We start from the raw sequence: 20,607 nt of genomic DNA, 5'->3' as shown, positions 1-20,607 counted from the left end.
AGAGGATAGCATGTCTCTCTGGACTTCTGGGTCCACTGATGGTGAGTGTACATCTGGACAAGGAATGTTCCTCTTTGGCCAGAAGCTCACAAAATCTTTCTCTATAAGATATTCAACATACCTGTGATGGTTTCTTCATCTCGAGTACAGTACATATGTTTCAAATAATATACCCCTGAAATGTGTGTAAGGATATATAATTGATTGCTTATGAATTTCTGTGATTCAAGAGAGACTCCCTCACTCTAAGAACATTTAGGAAATATTCCTAGACTCTCAGTTATCAGAAAAACAATAGCTGTAATTTTTTAGAACTTAGTTTGTTGTTTGTCATAAGGCTTTTAAGTATTTGCTGTGGGCCTCTTGGTTTTCCTTTGTTATTTGAATGTTAAACTTTCCTGGTTTATCTCCCTAATGTGCAGTAGAAACAGATTTTTTTAAGTAAGAAATGTTTTTGTAATTGAAAAAAAAATGGCTGTGTATTAGCCCTTTGTCTCGGTGTTGTGGGGTAGGCAAAAGGATGCAGTGTATATGCCATTGTGTCAAATAAAATAGGGAATTGCCCAGAATTTCATGACTCATCTCCCGAGGCCTCCCTGCTTATTTGTGCTATATTCACATAACGAAAAGCTTATTATTCACAAGCGTGTTTGAAAAATGAAAAACGTGTAAGTTTGAGTTTCTTCCCATTTGGCTCTCCTAGAGTATATAATTCTGTCTTTATTCAGTCCACTGTTGCCAAATCAAAAATAATGTGTAAGATAGAGGAGGAAACCATATACAGTTATCTCCTACCTAACAAAAATAGAAAGACTGGTTAAAATAATCATATATTAACACATATATGTGGAATCTAGAAATGTGATATTGATGAACGTATTGGCAGGGAAGGGATGGAGATGCAGCTATAGAGAACAGGCTTGTGGACACAGTGGGGAAGGAGACAGTGGAGCGAATATAGGAAGTGTCATTGGCATATATACACCACCACATGTTAAGTGGATAGCTGGTGAGAAGTTGCTATATAACACAGCGAGCCCAGCCTGATGCTCTGTGTTGACCTAGAGGGATGGGATGAGGGAGGGGAGGGAGGTGATACAGGTACAATTATGACTGATTTGCATTGTGGTACAACAGAAATGAACACAACATTGTAAAGCAATTCTCTTCCAATTAAAAAATAAATTGAAAAATAAATAATTGTGATATACCCGTATGATGACCTACTACACAGCCATTGCAAAGAAAGGTAACTAGAAAGTATTGATGTAGAAGATATCCAGGATTTATTATTTTAAGTAAAAAATGCAAGCTGTAGACAGTATGTCTATTATCCTATTTATTTATTTTTTATGTGTGGGTATCTATTTCTAAAGGATATGAAGGAAAGTATTTAGTGATCACTTTTGGAAAATGGGACAGGCAGGAGATGAATGATACTTTCAGAGTTTTCTTTATATCCCTCTGTTCTTTTTGATATCTTTGTTTTGTTTTGGGTTGCACCACACAGCTTGTGGGATCTTAGTTCCCTGACTAGAGATTGAACCCAAGACAATGGCAATGAAAGCCTCGAGTCCTAACCACTGGACTGCCAGGAAATTCCCAGGTTATATGTCTTGTAATGAGCATGCTTTATTGATTTATTTTAATAGTTGACAATTTCAGTGAAGGGAAGGAGAACCAGTGTCCCTCCTATATAAGAAAAGTAATCTTTTAATTTGTTGTTGTTCAGTCATTAAGTCGTGTCCAACTCTCAGTGACCCCATGGACTGCACCTGTCCTTCACTTTCTCTTAGAGTTTGCTCAAACTCATGTCCATTGAGTCAGTGATGCTGTCCAACCATCTCATCCTCTTTTGCCCCCTTTTCCTCCTGCCCTCAATCTTTGACAGCAACGGGTTTTTTTCCAGTGAGTTAGCTCTCCACATCAGGTGGCCAAGGTACTGGAGCTTCAGCTTCAGCATCCGTCCTTCCAGTGTATATTCAGGGTTGATTTCCTTTAGGATTGACTAGTTTGATCTTCTTGCAGTCCAAGGGATTCTCAATGAAGTAGTCAGTGAAGCAGAAGTAGGTATTTTTCTGGAATTCTAGTTTTTTTATAGTCCAGCGGATGTTAGCAATTTGATCTCTGGTTCCTCTACCTTTTCTAAATCCAGCTTGTACATGTGGAAGTTCTCAGTTCATGTACTGCTGAAATCTAGCTTGAATGATTTTGAGGATTACCTTGCTGGCATGTAAAATGAGCACAACTGTGTGGCGGTTTGAACATTCTTTGCTATTGCCCTGCTTTGGGATTGGAATGAAAACTGGCCTTTTCCAGCCCTGTGGCTATTGCCAAGTCTTCCAAATTTGCTGGCATATTGAGTGTGGCACTTTAACATCATCATCTTGTAGGATTTTCAATAGCTTAACTGGAGTTCCATCACCTCCACTAGCTTTGTTTGTAGTAATGCTTCCTAAGGTCCACTTGACTTCACACTCCAGGATGCCTGGCTCTAGGTGAGTGACCACACTGTCATAATTATCCAGGTCATTAAGATCTTTTTTGTACAGTTCTTCTGTGTATTCTTGCCACCTCTTCTTAATCTCTTCTGCTTCTTTTAGGTCCTTGCTGTGTGGAGTCATATATTACTCTTTTCTGTAAGGATTTTTTCACTCAGCATGATGGTTTTTAATTTATTTTTTTATTGAAGGATAATTGCTTTACAGAATTTTGTTGTTTTCTGTCAAATCTCAACATGAATCAGCCATAGGTATACATATATGCCATCCCTTTTGAACCTCCCTCCTATCTCCCTCCCCACCCTACCCCACCCCTCTCGGTTGATACAGCACCCCTGTTTGAGTTTCCTGAGTGGTTTTTAGATTCATTCATGTTTTTGTGTGTATCTGGAGTTCTTTCCTTTTAATCACTGAGTAATATTTCATTGTGAGGGGAAAAAATCCATTTCTGTTTATATATTCTGTTATTGGTGGTTACTTGGGTTATTTTCAGCTTTTTGTTACAAACATTATTGTACTTATTTTTTGGACGTATACTCTTATTTCTCTTATATAAATATACAGAAGTGGAATTACTGGATCACAAAGTTAGATGTCTGTAAGTTAGACAAAAAGTATCACAGATAACTCATCTAAAAATCATTCTGTGACAAGGCAGAACCATTTCTGCTATGAAAGTTTGTGCACAGGCTTCCTGGCATTGTGCAGACTTCAGCTGAACAGGGCTGGTTGCCTTCTGACATTTGATAATACACATTTCCCTCAGATTCAAACTATTTCACTGTTCATCTTTGTCAGGACTAGGCCTTCATCATAGAACCAACTTTTTAAATCCTCAATTCATAGAGAGGTATGGGGAAGAGATGAATTTGGGGAAGTATGGGGTGTCAGTAAATACGATGTGACAGAGAGGTTGAGGGATTTAACAACAGAGAGGTGTTGTGTGTGTGTGTGACACATACCCAGAGAGAACGGTAGAGGAGAGAGGAAGAGAAAGGGAAATGGGTGAAGGAAAAAGAAATACAAGTGGGCTTTTCCTGTTGTGAATTTTAATTGAGTTTTTTTGGCAAATGTTATTTTTAAGATGGTTCAAAATTTTAAAAGTCTTGTGTGCTGAAATAAAATGATCTCCAAAGAACCTCCTCATTCTGTTTAACAGCTGCATAGTATTTCATTTTATAAATATGCAGTAATTTATTTAAACATATCCTCCTTTCAGGTTATTTTCATTCTTTTTCTGTCACAAACTGTATCATTTTGAATAACATTTAAAAGATCACTTTAAAAGTATGGGTATATCTGTAAAGTTCCCAAATAGAATTGTGTGAAAGAGCTTATGCATTCATAATTCTGGTAAGTATTTATAGTTCGTATGAGAGTATTTGTTTACACAAGCCCTTGCCAACACAGTGGTTTGTTTTGTTTTGTTTTGTTAATTTATTTATTTTCGGCTGTGCCAGGTCACTACTCTCTAGCTGTGGAGTGCAGGCTTCTCATTGTGGCGTCTCGTTGCAGAGCACAGGAGCTAGAGCATGGGGCTCTAGACTTCAGTTGAGTCACTCAGTCGTATCCAACTGTTGGCGACCCCATGGACTGCAACACACCAGGCCTCCCCGTCCATTACCAACTTCTGGAGCTTGCTCAAACTCATGGCCATCAAGTCGGTGATGCCATCGAACCATCTCATCCTCTCTTGTCCCCTTCTCCTCCTGCCTTCAATCTTTCCCAACATCGGGGTCTTTTCCAGTGAGTCAGTTCTTTGCATCAGTAGTTATGGCACATGGGTTTTAGTTTCCCTGTGGCATGTGGAATCTTCCTGGATCAGGGACTGAACCATAAGCAGGCAGATTCTTAACCACTGGATCACCAGGGAAATCTGCCAGTGTGGTGGTGTTAAAGTTTTTCTGTATTTGCCTATCTGATAGGTGAAAAATGACATTGCAGTGTAGCTTTGATTTGACTTTCTTTGATCATGAGTGAGATTAAGAATTTGTTCTTATATTTTAAGAGAACTGTCTGGTTTTCTCTGAGTCTATTTCATCTCTTTTGTCATCTCTCAATCTGTAGGAGTCTTTTATTATATCGAGTAAATTAGAGTTCTGTGAATTAGTTGGAAATATTTTTATAATGCTTTAAAAATATGGAGATAGCTGTTTTAGTGGACTGGTGGAAAAAGAAGCCAGATTGCTATGGAGACAACTCTTTCTAGAAATTTGGCTGCAAGATAGAGTAGAATGATTGCTAGCTGGAGGACTAATGTAGATTAAAGGAGGCTCTTCTTTTCTTTGAGAAATTCTTCAGTTCAATTCAGTTCAGTCACTCAGTTGTGTCCGACTCTTTGCAGCTCCATGGACTGCAGCACGCCAGGCCTCCCTGTCCATCACCAACTCCTGGAGCTTGCTTAACTCATGGCCATTGAGTCAGTGATGCCTTCCAACCATCTCATCCTCTGTCATCGCCTTCTCTTCTTGCCTTCAACTTTTCCCAGCACCAGGGTCTTTTCCAGTGAGTCAGTTCTTCACATCAGGTGGCCAGAGTATTGGAGCTTCAGCTTCAGGATCAGTCCTTCCAATGAATATTCAAGGTTGATTTCCGTTAGGATTGACTGGCTTGATCTCCTTGCAGTCTAAGGGACTCTTTAAAGAGTCTTCTCCGGCACCATAGTTCAAAAGCATCAATTCTTCGGCACTCAGCTTTCTTTATAGTCCAGCTCTCACATCCATACATGACTACTGGAAAAACCATAGCTTTGACTAGACGGACCTTTGTCAGCAATGTCTCTGCTTTTTAATATGCTGTCTGTGTTTTTCATAGGTCTTTTTCAAGGAGCAAGCACTGTTTAATTTCATGGCTGCAGTAACTGTCTGCAGTGATTTTGGAGTCCAAGAAAATAAAGTCTGTCACGGTTTCCATTGTTTCCCCATCTATTTGCCATGAAGTGATGTGACTAGATGCCATGATCTTAGTTTCCTGAATGTTGAGTTTTAAGCCAACTTTTTCACTCTCCTCTTTCACTTTCATCAAGAGGCTCTTTAATTCTTCGCTTTCTACCATAAGGGTGATGTCATCAACATATCTGAGGTTATTGATATTTCTCCCTGCAGTCTTGATTCCAGCTTGTGCTTTATCCTGCCCAGTGTTTTGCTTGATGTTCTCTGCATATAAGTTAAATAAACAGGGTGACACTATCCAGCCTTGACATACTCCTTTCCCAATTTGGAACCAGTCCGTTGTTCCATGTCTGGTTCTAACTGTTGCTTCTTCACCTGTGTACAGATTTCGCAGGAGGCAGGTAAGCTGGTTTGGTATTCCCATCTCTTTAAGAATTTTCCACAGTTTGTTGTGATCCACACAGTCAAAGGCTTTGCTGTAGTCAATAAAGCAGAAGTAGATGTTTTTCTGGAACTCTCTTGCCTTTTCTGTGATCCAACAGATGCTGGCAATTTGGCCGCTGGTTCTTTGCCTTTTCTAAATCCAGTTTGAACATCTAGGATCTCTTGGTTCACGTACTGTTGAAGCCTTGCTTGGAGAGTTTTGAGCGTTGCTCTTCAGTGAGTGCAGTTGTGCCGTAGTTTGAACATTCTTTGGCATTGCCTTTCTTTGGGATTGAAATGAAAACTGACCTTTTCCAGTCCTGTGGCATTGCTGCGTTTTCCAAATTTGCTGGCACATTGAGTGCAGCACTTTCACAGCATCATCTTTTAGGATTTGAAATAGCTCAGCTGAAATTCCATCACTTTCACTAGCTTTGTTCATAGTGTTGCTTCCTAAGGCCCACTTGACTTTGTATCCCTGAATGTCTGGCTCTAGGTGAGTGATCACACCATCATGTTTATCTGGGTCATGAAGATCTTTTTTGTGTAATTCGTGTGTGTGTTCTTGCCACCTCTTCTTAATATCTTATGCTTCTGTTAGGTCCATACTGTTTCTGTCCTTTATAGTGCCCATCTTTTCATAAAATGTTCCCTTGATATCTCTGATTTTCTTGAAGAGATGTCTAGTCGTTTCCCATTCTATGTTTTCTCTATTTCTTTGCATTAATTCCTGAGGAAGGCTTTCTTATCTCTCCTTGCTGTTCTGTGGAACTCTGCATTCAGATGGATATATCTTTCCTTCTCTCTTTTGCCTTTCACTTCACTTCTTTTCTTAGCTATTTGTAAGAAATTCTTAATTGTGTTTAAATGTTATGAAAGGGAGGTGTTAAAGCTAGAAGATGGTGTTAGAAGATATACAGGACAAGGTTCCTAAGCAGCTGAGATTCTTGGGAGGAAATGCAGAGAAGGAAGAAATTAGTAAATAAGGTGACTGGTAGGTAAGGGTGTCCCAGTCTAGTGGTTTCTGTTTTCTCTGAAGTTGAAGGCAAGGCCAACAGCCAAGGATGTGAGAGGGTGTGTTGGAGAGGAGAGGAGCTTCTTTGAAATCACTGCAGTGGAGAATTGGAGAGAGCTAAGTAGGGAAATAGTAATGCTCAAAATTCTCCAAGCCAGGCTTCAGCAATACGTAAACCGTGAACTTCCTGATGTTCAAGCTGGTTTTATAAAAGGCAGAGGAACCAGAGATCAAATTGCCAACATCCGCTGGATCATGGAAAAAGCAAGAGAGTTCCAGAAAAACATCTATTTCTGCTTTATTGACTATGCCAAAGCCTTTGACTGTGTGGATCACAATAAACTGTGGAAAATTCTGAGAGAGATGGGAATACCAGACCACCTGACCTGCCTCTTGAGAAATCTGTATGCAGGTCAGGAAGCAGCAGTTAGAACTGGACATGAAACAACAGACTGGTTCCAAATAGGAAAAGGAGTACGTCAAGGCTGTATATTGTCACCCTGCTTATTTAACTTCTATGCAGAGTACATCATGAGAAACGCTGGACTGGAAGAAACACAAGCTGGAATCAAGATTGCTGGGAGAAATATCAATAACCTCAGATATGCAGATGATACCACCCTTATGGCAGAAAGTGAAGAGGAACTAAAGAGCCTCTTAAGAAAGTGAAAGAGGAGAGTGAAAAAGTTGGCTTAAAGCTCAACATTCAGAAAACGAAGATCATGGCATCCGGTCCCATCACTTCATGGGAAATAGATGGGGAAACAGTGGAAACAGTGTCAGACTTGGGCTCCAAAATCACTGCAGATGGTGACTGCACCATGAAATTAAAAGATGCTTACTCCTTGGAAGGAAAGTCATGACCAACCTAGATAGTATATTCAAAAGCAGAGATATTACTTTGCTGACTAAGGTCCGTCTAGTCAAGGCTATGGTTTTTCCAGTGGTCATGTATGGATGTGAGATTTGGACTGTGAAGAAGGCTGAGCGCCGAAGAATTGATGCTTTTGAAGTGTGGTGTTGGAGAAGACTCTTGAAAGTCCCTTGGACTGCAAGGAGATCCAACCAGTCCATTCTGAAGGAGATCAGTCCTGGGATTTCTTTGGAAGGAATGATGCTAAAGCTGAAACTCCAGTACTTTGGCCACCTCATGCGAAGAGTTGACTCATTGGAAAAGACTCTGATGCTGGGAGGGATTGGGGGCAGGAGGAGAAGGGGATGACAGAGGATGAGATGGCTGGATGGCATCACTGACTCCATGGACGTGAATCTGAGTGAACTCTGGGAGTTGGTGATGGACAGGGAGGCTTGGCATGCTGCGATTCTTGGGGTCGTGAAGAGTCGGACACGACTGAGCAGCTGAACTGAACTGAAGTAGGGAAATATAGAAAGATTGCAGAAAGTGTTCAGAGTTCCACTGAGGCAAATCTCAACCTTATGGGTAGTTTGATTTTCTTAAGAAGCATTTGGCAGCCCAAGTTCGCTGACAATTGGATTTGTTCAGGATTGGGGGTTATTTTCCCATATAGGTATAATAGAAAAACAGTGTAGCAAAAGAATTTAGGATATTTGCAAGGCAGTGATTGAACTGACACCGACTTTTCTTGGCTGAGTAGAGAAGGAAATAGAACAGAGATATTGGAATGAAAATTAGAGGATCAAGGGACTGAAAGCCTGAGTGAAGTCCCAGGCTTTAGTAGTAAGGGAGTATGGTTGGAGAGTGGGAAAGTAAGATTCAGCATGATCATTTTTCCCAGTGCTGACAAAGTCTAAAGTACAGGCATTGTCACGACCGGTCTCAGTGGAGTGGAAGTTGTATAAGTGTTGTAGGATGGGGGACCCCTTCCAGACCTGGAAGATGGGCTCTTGTCTAACACTCAGAAATGAGTTGTCTGAGTAGATAAAGATGGTGACAGAGCAAGAGACTTCATTGGGAAGGGACGCCCAGGCAGAGAGTCTGAGGGTAAGGGAACCCAGGAAAACTGCTCTGCCACATGGCTCAAAGTCACAGTCTCGGGTTTTATGGTAATGGGGTTAATTTCCAAGTTGTCTGGCCAGTCATTCTAACTCAAGGTCCTTCCTGGTTGCACATGCATTCCTCAGCCAAGATGGATTCTAGCAAGGAAGATTCTGGGAGGTGGTAGGACACTTGGCTTCTTTTGACCTTTCCTGAACTCTTCTGGTTGATTGTGGCTTATTAGTTCTGTATTCCTTACTGGAACCACCTGTCATCAAATAACTAATGCAAATGGTTACTATAGTGCCTGGCCAGTGTGGCAATTTCAATCATTGTGTTTCCCTTAAGGTCGTTGGAGTTGAAATCAGAGAACTCAGAGATGTGTCTGGGTGTGAATTGTGGCTGTCATCTTTGAGGATGTTGAAAAATCTTCAAGAGAATATCAGGACTTTGGGATAGGAAGAGAGCTGTGAGCCACACTGTATTGTCGTCAGTGAGTGCCAGGGAACCAGTAGGCAAAGAAAGCCCTCAGTAATGGGCTATTCAGTTTTTATCTGACTGGTTTTTAATATTTATTTTTATTTTTTTGGCTTCCCCAGGTCTTTTTCACAGCATGTGAACTGTTAGTTGTAGCATGTGGAACCTAGTTTCCTGACCAGGGATCGAACCCAGGCCTCCTGCATTGAGAGTGTGATGTCTTAGCCACTGGACAACCAGGAAGTCCTGATCTGACTTTTTTTTAAGCTTAAAAATGACAAGCTTGTTCCATTTTCTTAAATTCTTGAAATTCTTCAGAGAAGAATATTGGAGTGGGTAGGCATTCCCTTCTCCAGGGGATCTTCCTGATGCAGAGATGAAACCTGCACTGGAGGTAGATTCTTTACCATCTGAGCCACCAGGGAAGCCCATAGCATACCAGATAGCCACAATTATTGTTTGGACTAGCAGTGTGATACTCACTACCAGCTTCTCCCTGCTTTCCCACTTAATGACTAAATAGCTCTTTATCATTTTAATCTTGAATTTCAGATTATTTACTTATACTCAAGAATAGAACCTTAGAAATGGGTCAGAAAACAATGTGGACACCTTTAAGATTCTTGTATAATCTTTCTGGAAAGGAGTTTGTTATTATAGGCTTATTGGTATTTCCATCATTATTTCAATTATTTTCATTTGACTTTGAAGCATTGTATTTTCATGCCATTGGTCTTTCCTGCAAGTAAAAATGTTCTCTCATTATTTTCCTTTGATTAGTCAGCACTTTTTTGTGTATTTTCTTAGCTGTTTCTTTTTCTCTTTTATACATTATGTTTAGGTTTTTCACATTTTTCAGAATTGCAGTCTTAATGTATTCCTTATTAATATGAGTTCTTATTTTAATTGTTCATCTTGTGACAATTTTCCCAGTTCATTACCTTTTTTAAGAAATAGACTTTATTTTTTAGAACAGTTTTATATTCACAACAAAATTGAGCAGAAAGTATAAAAAGTTCCCAAATTTTCCCTGTTCCCATACATCCTGCACCACAGTATACACTTAACTACAGTTGATGAACCCACTTTGACATCATTATCACCGAGAGTCCATAGTTTACATTAGAGTTCACTTCTGATGTTATACACTTTCTGTGTTTGGACAAATGTATAATTACATGTATCCACCATTGTATTACCATACAGAATAGTTCACTGCCCTTAAAATCCTCTGTGCTTCACCTGTTCATTCCTCTCTCCTCCCTACCCTAGCAACCACTGCCTCCAGAGCCTTGCCTTTTCAAGAATTATCATATAGTCAGAATCGTTCGGACTGTAGCCTTTTCATATTGGTTTCTTTTACTTAATAATATGCATTTTTCTCCATGTTTCTTCATGGCTTGATGGCTCATTTCTTGTTCAGTGCTAAATAATATTCCATGTTCTAGATGTACTACAGTTTGTTTATTCATTCATCTACTGAAGAACAGCTTGCTTGCTTCCAAGTTTTGGCAGTTATGAATAAAGCACATTTCTATATAGGTGTAAGTTTTCAGTTCTTCTTGGGTAAATACCAAGGAGCACAATTGGTTGGATCATATAATAAGATTAAGTTTAGTTGTGCAAGAAACCAGCAAACTGCCTTCCAAAGTGTCATTCCCACAGTGAAAGAGAGTTTCTGTTGCTCCACAGAAGCACTGGGATTTGGTGGTGTTAGTGTTTGGTATTCTGATAGGTGTGTAGTGGTGTCTCATTGTTTTACTTTGCAATTCCCTAATAACATATGCTGTTAAACATCTTTTCATTTGCTTGTTTGCCATTTGTACATCTTCCTTGGTGAGGTGTCTGTTCAGGCTATTGACCATTTTTTTAATCAGCTTGATAATTTTTTTATTGTTGAGGTTTTATTGTTTATTTTAGATAACAGTCCTTTGGCTGATGTGTCTTTTGCAAGTATTTTCTCACAGTCTGTGGCTTGTCTTAACATTCTCTTGATTTTGTCTTTACAGAGCAGAATTTTTTAGTTTTGATGAAGTGCAGTTGATTATTTTTTGATGGCTCTGTCTTTGGTTGTATCTTAAAAGTTATTGCCATACCCAAGATCATCTAGATTTTTCTCCTGTGTTATCTTCCAGGAGTCTTTTGCATTTACATCTTGGTCTGTGATTCATTTTGAGTTAATTTTTGTGAAGAGTATAAGATCTGTGTCTAGTTTTTTGTTTTTGTTTTTCTTTGTATGTGTATGCCGAGTTATTCCAGCACCATTTGTTCAAAAGACTGTCTTTGCTCCATTGTATTGCCTTTGCTCCTTTGTCAAAGATCAGTTGACTATATTTGTGTGGGTCTTTATCTGGGTTCTCTTGTGTTCCATTGGTCTGTTTGTCTGTACCACACTGCCACTCTTTGCTGTATCTTTCTTTGCTTTTTTGTATTACTATTTGCTTTTAAATTAATAGTAATTCTCTGACTTTACTCTACTTCTTCAGTATTGAGTTGGCTGTTCTCCATCTTTTGCATCTGCATATAAACTTTAGAACTAGTTATTGCTATCCACAAAATAGGTTGGTAGTAGTTTGATTGAGATTGCATTGAATCTGTAAACTGAGTTGAGAAGAACTGATGTCTTGACAGTATGGAATCTTCCAATCCATTAACATTGTTTGATTGATTTCTTTCATAATTTTTTTTATTGCCAGATACTCCATTTTTCCTTCATGATTTCTTTTTTTAATTAATTTATTTTCTATTGAAAGATAATTGCTTTACACCTTTGTGATTTCTTACATTGCCTTTATGTCTAGAAAATCCTTCCTCATTATGAACATACTCATTTATTTCCTCTTAAAATGTGTCTGTAAACATTTAATTCTTCAGCCCATCTGGATTTTATTTTGATATATGTAATGAAGTGATGGTCTAGCCTGCTTCCTCCAAAGACATTGTTATTTTTCACAAAACCATTTCCTATTGATTTATCTAGACTATACATGAATACATACACAGTAATCAGCCTTCCAATCTGTTTCCTAACCCTTATGGAGGAAATTGTGTGCTCTCCCCATTTTGGGTAACAGTCAGGTAGGAAGAGTGGGGAACTGGTCAAATCACGTATGGTTATACCTTGGGAAGGCCATTGGCTGAACCCAGTTCCCTGCTAAGCATGATTGCTGGTATTAAAGGCAATCTCCTGGGGTGTGTATAAACCACCTACATCTCTCCACCCTCCCTCAGAGATTTTCATGTTCCCCTCGGAGAGGCATGTTCTGGTTGTTTTGGAGAGTCACTGCCACATTAAATTACCTCTGTGCTATGAGTCCCATGAAAATGGGACCTTGGAGTATATTGTTCCCTAGTTGTTTCCCTGACACGTAGCTTAATATCAGGCACAGACATCTGAATGGATGAATAAACCTCTCTTACCAATGTGAATGGGCCACATCCCTCTGATATGGTTTGAAGGGAAATAAAGTTTGAGGACAGCTGTATAATGTCTGCTTTGGAGGTCAGTACATTCTTGCAGTCAACCTACCTTCTCTGTGCTTCTCATTCTGACGACACTAAAGCTGCAGTTACCTAGGAAGCTTTTAAAAGGACTGCTACCTACCTCTCACTCCCAAAGATATAGTCTGGCACAGAGTTTTGTTGTTATTAAGTTCTTTGAGTGATTCTAAAGTATGCCAAGATTGAGAACCACTGCTTGCTCTTATAGTTGTATAAACTTTCAGTTAAGTAGTTGGGTTCCTGGAGAGTTGTGCTTATCAGACTCCTAAAAGATCATTGGTCCTGTGTGTGTACTTTAATAGCTAAGAAGAATTTGCCCAAAATACTTCCTTTGGTGAGTTGTTTGGACATAGTTTTACAGTATTTCAGTACTGTATCTAAAATGACTCTCTATTTTCCAGGTCAGCATGGATTCCTGGTTCCTCCTTACTCTGCTTGGCAGTGGTCTGATACATGTTGGTGCCAGCAACACTACCATAGGTAAATTGCCATTTGGTAAGATTGGTACTTGGAATAGAATTTTGTATTTATGTCTAGTGACCCACGTTTGAAGACCTTGGTGGTACTAAAGAAAGAAAAAATTAATATTAAGTTTTACTTAAAAGTGATGGCAAATTAAGTTGTCTTTGGGAATCTGGGTCATATTGTATGTACACTCAGCATTGTTCTGTATACCCCATACTACTTCAAATAAAGAGATTATATTCATTCCTGAAAAGTTAAAGAAGACAAAATGGTTACTATTTAAGACTCCTGTATATTGACTCTGAGGAACTAACTAAGAGACCAGTTTTTCCCTCCATTAGACAGTAAACTTTTAGAAGTGGAGGGAAGGATTCACCATTTAAAGAGTGTATGCTCCTTGAAATACACCTGGAGAAAATTCTGCTTTGAAAAGATACATGCACTCTTATGTTCATAATAGTACTATTCACAATAGCCAAAACATGGAAGCAAGGTAAATGTCCATTAACAGATGAATGAAGATGTGGTACATATATACAGTTGAATGCTGCTGCTGCTGCTGCTAAGTCGCTTCAGTCGTGTCCGACTCTGTGCGACCCCACAGACAGCAGCCCACCAGGCTCCCCCGTCCCTGAGATTCTCCAAGAAAGAACACTGGAGTGGGTTGCCATTTCCTTCTCCAATGCATGAAAGTGAAAAGTGAAGTGAAGTCGCTCAGTCGTGTCCAACTCTTTGCGACCCCATGGACTGCAGCTTACCAGGCTCCTCCGTCCGTGGGATTTTCCAGGCAAGAGTACTGGAGTGGGGTGCCATTGCCCTCTCCGACAATTGAATACTGCTGCTGCTAAGTCGCTTCAGTCATGTCCAACTCTGTGCGACCCCATAGACGGCAGCCCACCAGGCTCCCCCATCCCTGGGATTCTCCAGGCAAGAATACTGGAGTGGGTTGCCATTTCCTTCTCCAATGCATATAAGTGAAAAGTCAAAGTGAAGTCACTCAGTCATGTCTGACTCTTAGCGACCCCATGGACTGCAGCCCACCAGGCTCCTCCGTCCATGAGATTTTCCAGGCAAGAGTACTGGAGTGGGGTGTCATTGCCCTCTCCGACAATTGAATACTACTCAGCCATAAAAAAGAATGAAATGATGTCATTTGCAGCAGCTTAGAAATTATCATACTAAGTGAAGTAAGTCAGAGAAAGACAAATACCCTCTATCACTTATATGTGAAATCTAAACTATGGCATAAATGAACCTATCTATGAGATAGAAATACTCACAAACATAAAGAACAGACTTGTGGTTGCCAAGAAGGTGAGGGGAGGGACTGCCTGTTAGTTTGGGATTGGTAGACACAACCTATTATATTTAGAATGCATAAACAGCAAAGTCCTACTATTATAGCTCAGGGAAATATGAGCTGGGACAAACCATAATGGAAAAGAATATTTAAAAATGAATGTGTGTGTGTATGTAATTGAGTCACTTTGCTGTGCAGCAGAGATTAGCACAACATTGTAAATCAACTATACTTTAATTTTTAAAAAAGATAATAAAAGTGTGTGTGTGGTGTGTATATTGGTCTCCAAGTATTTGAGGTGCAGTAGGGCTTGCTGCTTTGTGTCTCATAACTTTTGAGATCTCAATTCTTTGTGTGATGTTTTCTTGGTTTTTTTGGTGTTTATAGTTTCACCTTCAGTAGGCGTTACAAGATCTGTGAAAGCATCTACAACAGAATCACTTAAAGAAGAGACCAAAACTTCAAATCCTACTCCTTCAGTAACTTCTTCCTTGGCACCAACATTCAGCCCAAATCTAACTCTGGGACCCATATATGTAACCACTGTCAATTCTTCAGACTCTGACAATGGAACCACAAGAACAGTAAGCACCAATTCTGTACTCACTGCAATTTCACCAAATGGAACATGGCTTCCAGATAACCAGTTCACAGATACCAGAACAGAACCTTGGGAGGGGAATGCCAGCACTGCAGCAACCACTCCAGAAACTTTTCCTCCTTCAGGTACTAGAGATGGTTTCTGTTTGTTCTTTCTTTGGCTCTTTGAGTTTATTTACCCTTTTATTGTTATTGTTTGTGTTTTCTAGCCATAAAATTTCTTGAAATAAGTAAAATTGCCCAAGCAAAGTAGTGAAACCTAGATATAGGGGATTCTCAAGAATATCTGGTTAACATAGAATTAAGAGGAAAGAAGATAGGGGACTTCCCTGGTCATCCAGTGGTTAAGACACCATTCTTCCAGTGCCGGAAGCGCAAGTTCGATCCCTGTTCAGGAAGCTGAGATCCAGCACACTGCATGGTATGGCCAAAAAAAAAAGGAGGAAAGAAAGTAGATTCTGGAGGATATTCTGCTTTGCATGGAGTCCTGGCTAGATTAGGGACACTTGGGCTCAGACGGTAAAGCGTCTGCCTGCAATGCTGGAGACCCAGCTTCGATTCCTGGGTCGGGAAGATCCCCTGGAGAAGGAAATGGCAGTCCACTCCAGCACTCTTGCCTGGAAAATCCCATGGAAGGAGGAGCCTGATAGGCTACAGTCCATGTGGTCGCAAAGAGTCGGACACGACTGAGCCAACTTCACTTTCACTTCACTAATGTTTAAAGATAGAGAAGAAGATATAAGAGAAAGAGGATAGGTAATTGATAATGCTAGAAACTGAGGTTGAAAGGATAGTATAATTGAATAATAGGGTTAGCCTTGAAAAGAAAGGAATCCCTGGAGAATGTGGGAAGGAGAATGGGCCTTATCTATAACAGTTAGATAAGAGTGCAAGGCCTGTGGCCAGGAGTAGAATTATTAAGAGAAGATCAGGAAAACAGTTAAGTTACAATGCCAGTTTGTTCAGGGACTGAACCCAACCCACTTCTCCTTGAGTCAATCACTGAAGTGGAAGTGGCTTTGAAGATAGAATCAGAGACCTGAGTATGAGACTACATAGGGTAGGGCAAATTTCCAAGGATTGGGAAGGTCCCTCTTAGGGCTTCTGTGAGTAGTAAAAGGAAATAATTCCCTGACAGCTGTATAATTGTCATTCCTTTTCTAGCAAAAATCAGTTACTCTTCTTTGGTCTCATCCCCTTGGCTCATATTTTTCACTTGTTAGATGGTGAGTGCCCCTAGGTGGAATCACATATGGCTCATGAACTGAGTGTCATTTGCTGATGACATCTTTTAGCTAGACCTTACAACTCAGAGCCTGCACCTGCCAGCTTTAATCCCATATTTTCCACTTGAGTTTGAATCCTAACTCTGCTGTACCCTAGCTGTGTGACAATAGGCAAGTTTATTTAACCTCTGTATCTCAGTTTTGTCATCAGTATATAAGAATGAATGATTTTGATAGTACTTAATTCATGAAGGATCTGTTAGCATTAAACAGGTTAATATGGGTAAAGCATTTATAGTGGGACCTGCATGTGGTAAGCACTAATTTTAAGTGTTAGGCATTGTACTAAGAGTTTTATAGAAGTAACTCATAGGAAGTATCGTATGAATTCTGTTATGCTGGTTCTGTTTTATGTTTTATAGGTGAAGGAGTTTACTGTGTTTTTCAAAGTACAAATCATGACTGATTGATGAAATCAGTTTAGTGGGCCACTACAAATCTGTGTGTGTGTGGATTGTCCTTTTCAATTGTTATTCTTTTCATGTTAACTTATTTCATAAAACTTCTGTTCAAGTTATACACAAACATATACCAAGTAATGGTATAAAAATGTATTTCTTTCTGTAAATTATGGCCATTGCTTAGAGAGGAAAAACAAAACTTGTGCAGGCTGAATTAGTAAATGGAGAAGGTGCAACTGTCACTAACTTAACGGCCTGTGTTTTTGTTGTTTTTTTGGCTGTGCTGGGTCTTCTTTCTCTAGTTGTGGTGCGCAGGCTCTAGAGCACATGGGCTCAGGAGTTGTGGCTCACGGGCTTAATTGCCCCACAGCATGTGGAATCTTAGTTCCCCAATCAGGGATGGAACATACATCCCCTACACTGGAAGGTAGATTCTTAACCACTGGACGACCAAGGAAGTCCCACGGCTTATGTTCTTAACTTATGTTCTGTTCTGTCTTTGATTTAATAATCTGTGAGATGACCAGTGGTAATTATCTCTTTTTTTAGTAGATGTTTGATGTAAGACCTTAGAGGTTAAATAATTTGCTTCAGATCTGAAGGCTGTCAGGTAGTGAATTAGACCTATTTCTCACTTCGGTGGTCTTTCCACACTGCTACTGAGTTTTCTGTAATCTGCTGTAGGTCCAAATTATGCCATAGCTGAGAAGCCAGTTATTGAACAGTTAACACATTTCATGTATCAGAGGAAGTTGAGACTGTATTTCACTGGTGACTATTATTCAAGATCAGTAAAAGGAAAACTTTATGGCACATCAGGATGTTACATTCTGCAACCCCACATCCTCCTCATTTACCACCATTTTACCAACCCTCCCATAATTGTTACATCATGACTTCTGTAATACTGTTCCCTGCTGAGCTGTGGGTATAATGTGAAATTGCCTTTTATTTGTTTGTTTAGTTTTCTATTTACTGTTGATAGCCAGTTCCTCCTGCACTTTCCATAGCTTCATAATACAGTTTTCCATAAAGTCAGACTTACTAGATATCTAGATAATCTAGATTTCTTTTTCACATGTCTAAAAAGATCTTCAGGGGTGTGTATAGAATTTGAGGAAATATTTTTTTCCCTAGAATTTTTAAAGCATTGTCCAGACTTCTAATTTGCAAGCTTGGAGAACTGTACTGCTGTCTTGATTCCTAATTGTTTGTGTGTTTTTAAAGATCTTCTCTTCATCATTGGTGCCTTGAAATGTCATAGAAATGGATCTTGATGTGGGTCTTTCGTTCATTATTTTGGGATAGGACCTTTGGAGTTTTTGTCCTTTGGTTCTGAAAAATTTTCTTAATATCTGTTCAGAAATGTTCTTCCCCCTTCCATTTTCTCTGTCTTGTTCTAAAAATCCTCATTATTTGGGTATTGGACTTACCCTGGAATAATTTTTTAATCTTAATTTTTCTTTCCTATTGACCTTTGAGTTTTTTCTTTTTTAAAATAAGCATACACACATACTTATACATACCTTTTTTCTTCCATTTAGAACACAAATAATAAATGTACTGTGTATATTTCTTCACCTTACTTCTTTTCAATTAGCCTGTCATACTTTTTCTGTCTTATAGTAGGGAGCTGCCTCGTTGTATGGCTTTACTTTGATATATTTATCCAGTCTGCCATATTAGTCATCATTCAGGCTGATTTTACACTTACCAACAATAGTCTTGGGATAGGTTAAATAAGTTATTTTTAGTGCTCATTTGTAAATTTAAATTGAATATTATGAGATCTCCCTGTTTTAAGCTGTGTGTCGGAATGCCTGTTCTCCTACATTTTCTTCAGTGCAATAAATTATCAAACACCTGGATCTATGTCAGACTGACAGGTGAAAATCAGTATCTCAGTGTGACTTGAATTTGCATTATGTGTCAGGCTTATCACTAGTTTCTGGTTCCAGCCCTTGGGAAGGTGGAACAGAGGAAATAGTACAATTTCTTTTCCAGAGGATGTGACCCAATTCATTTATAGAAGGTCTTTGATGTTAAAGAAATGAGCCCTATAATAAGACTGCAGTTATTTCGCCTAGTTGTTCATCTAACTTTTCTTCATTGTAGAAACTGTTACTATCAGCTATTTTTTTAATTAAAAACATCGGTTTATGGGATTTCTCTAGCTGTCCAGTGGTTAAAATTCTGCACTGCCGCTGCAGGAGACACAGGTTCAATCCTGAATCAAGAAACCAGGATCCTGCGTGCTGCACAGTGGGAAAAAAACGGATTTGTGTTAACTAAATGTATTCTAGGAATTAGATCATATATAAAAAGCCATTCCTTACACCAATATTATAAAATAATTTTCTTTTGTTTTTTCTTTCATGCTGTTACAGTTTTTTTCCTCTGTGTGTGTGCATGTGCATGTATGTGCCTGCACTAAAATCTTTGATCCATCTGGAATTTTTTCTGACGTTAAGTGTGAACGGTGGACTTTATAAAATACTTAATATCTGATAAAGTGAGTCATCCCTTGTTAATCTTATTTTTCAGAATTTTGCTAGTTCTTGATTATTTTTCTTCATGAATATTAGAATCAACTTACTGTATAGCTGGGAAAAGTTCTTATTGATCATGTTTTTAGATTAACAGGGACAGTTGATATCTTTAATTTTTCCTATCTAAGAATGCTATATGTTCCATTTGCTGAAGTCTTTTATTTTGTATTTCTTCGAAGTATTTTAAAATTTTTACCACTTGTGTGGCACATGTTTTATTCAGTTTATTTCTAGATATTTATCGATTCATTCCTGTCTTAAAGAGTATTTATGTTAAGAAAGGGTGTTCAATTCTGCCAGTTGCCTGCTCAGCATCAATGAGCAAGATCTGTATGAATTTTTCTATTATGTGCTACAGTATGTCATATTAATTGATTTCCTGTTTTTCAACTATTTACATTCCTGCAGAATAGCTCCACTTGGTCTTATATTTTTCTTGACTGAAGTGTTGTGATTTATTTGCTATTTTCTATTGTAAATTTTTCTAAGTTGTTTCTAAATGAGATTGGTATATGTGTTTCCTTTGTATGTAGCTAGTTTTGATAAGTTTTATTAGTCGATGTTTTGCTTTGCTTTATGAAAATAATTGAAGTTCACTTAAAATCTTCATTCTGTTCAGGTTTTCAAAATTACTTAAATAGATTTGAGAAAATAGTCATCCCTTAGGGTTAACTTCTTATATCCCTGTGAGTATTTTATATATTTAAGTCCTTTTTCCTGTTTAGGTTGACTAACCTATTTCATCGTTTGTTGCTTTTTCCTTCTTAGAAATCTGCAATAAATATTGTATATTTTATTAGTTCTGTTATTTTTGTTTTTATTTCATTAATTTCTCTTTTATTCTTATTCTTTTCTTGCTTTTCTTAGATTTATTTTACACTTTTTCTATCTTCCCTAATTGAATGCTTCATTTGTTTGTTTTCATTCTTAATTAATATGTATGTAATGCTATGAATTTTTTATAAACACAGCTTTAGGCATAACCCATAAATGCTCCTGTAGGTAGATAGTTAGGGTGTGGTCTAAGCTATTCTGACAAAGACATACCAAAATTCTTTGGTTACAGAAAAATGTCCTTCCCCTGTCACATTCCATAAGTGGGGGGCTAGCGGAGGGGCTGGTGCTTCGGTTTGTCAGAAACCAAGCTTTTCCTTTTTTTTTTGTGGCTCTGGCATCCTGACAGTTGCCCTCATCTGCTTGATCAGAGATGGGTCTTATCACTGGATTCTGGTTCTAGCCCC

The 20,607-nt window shown here is 38.8% G+C and overlaps 1 protein-coding gene across 5 annotated transcripts in view; it reads left to right on the top strand.

Moving 5' to 3' along the window:
- The window catches only part of PTPRA (protein tyrosine phosphatase receptor type A), a 170,620-nt gene that overhangs the window by 92,095 nt on the left and 57,918 nt on the right, over nt 1-20,607 (top strand). For all 5 annotated transcript variants that reach the window (XM_052651294.1, XM_052651292.1, XM_052651295.1 and 2 more), the window contains 2 exons: nt 13,167-13,245; nt 14,918-15,256. In XM_052651294.1, the coding sequence (XP_052507254.1) occupies nt 13,173-13,245; nt 14,918-15,256 (412 nt within the window). In that variant the 5' untranslated portion in view covers nt 13,167-13,172. The remainder of the gene's footprint in view (nt 1-13,166; nt 13,246-14,917; nt 15,257-20,607) is intronic.

The sequence above is a fragment of the Budorcas taxicolor genome, chromosome 13 (genome assembly GCF_023091745.1).
Source record: "Budorcas taxicolor isolate Tak-1 chromosome 13, Takin1.1, whole genome shotgun sequence".
In the NCBI taxonomy this organism is placed as follows: Eukaryota; Metazoa; Chordata; class Mammalia; order Artiodactyla; family Bovidae; genus Budorcas; species Budorcas taxicolor.
This window is presented reverse-complemented; position numbering and strand designations above follow the sequence as displayed.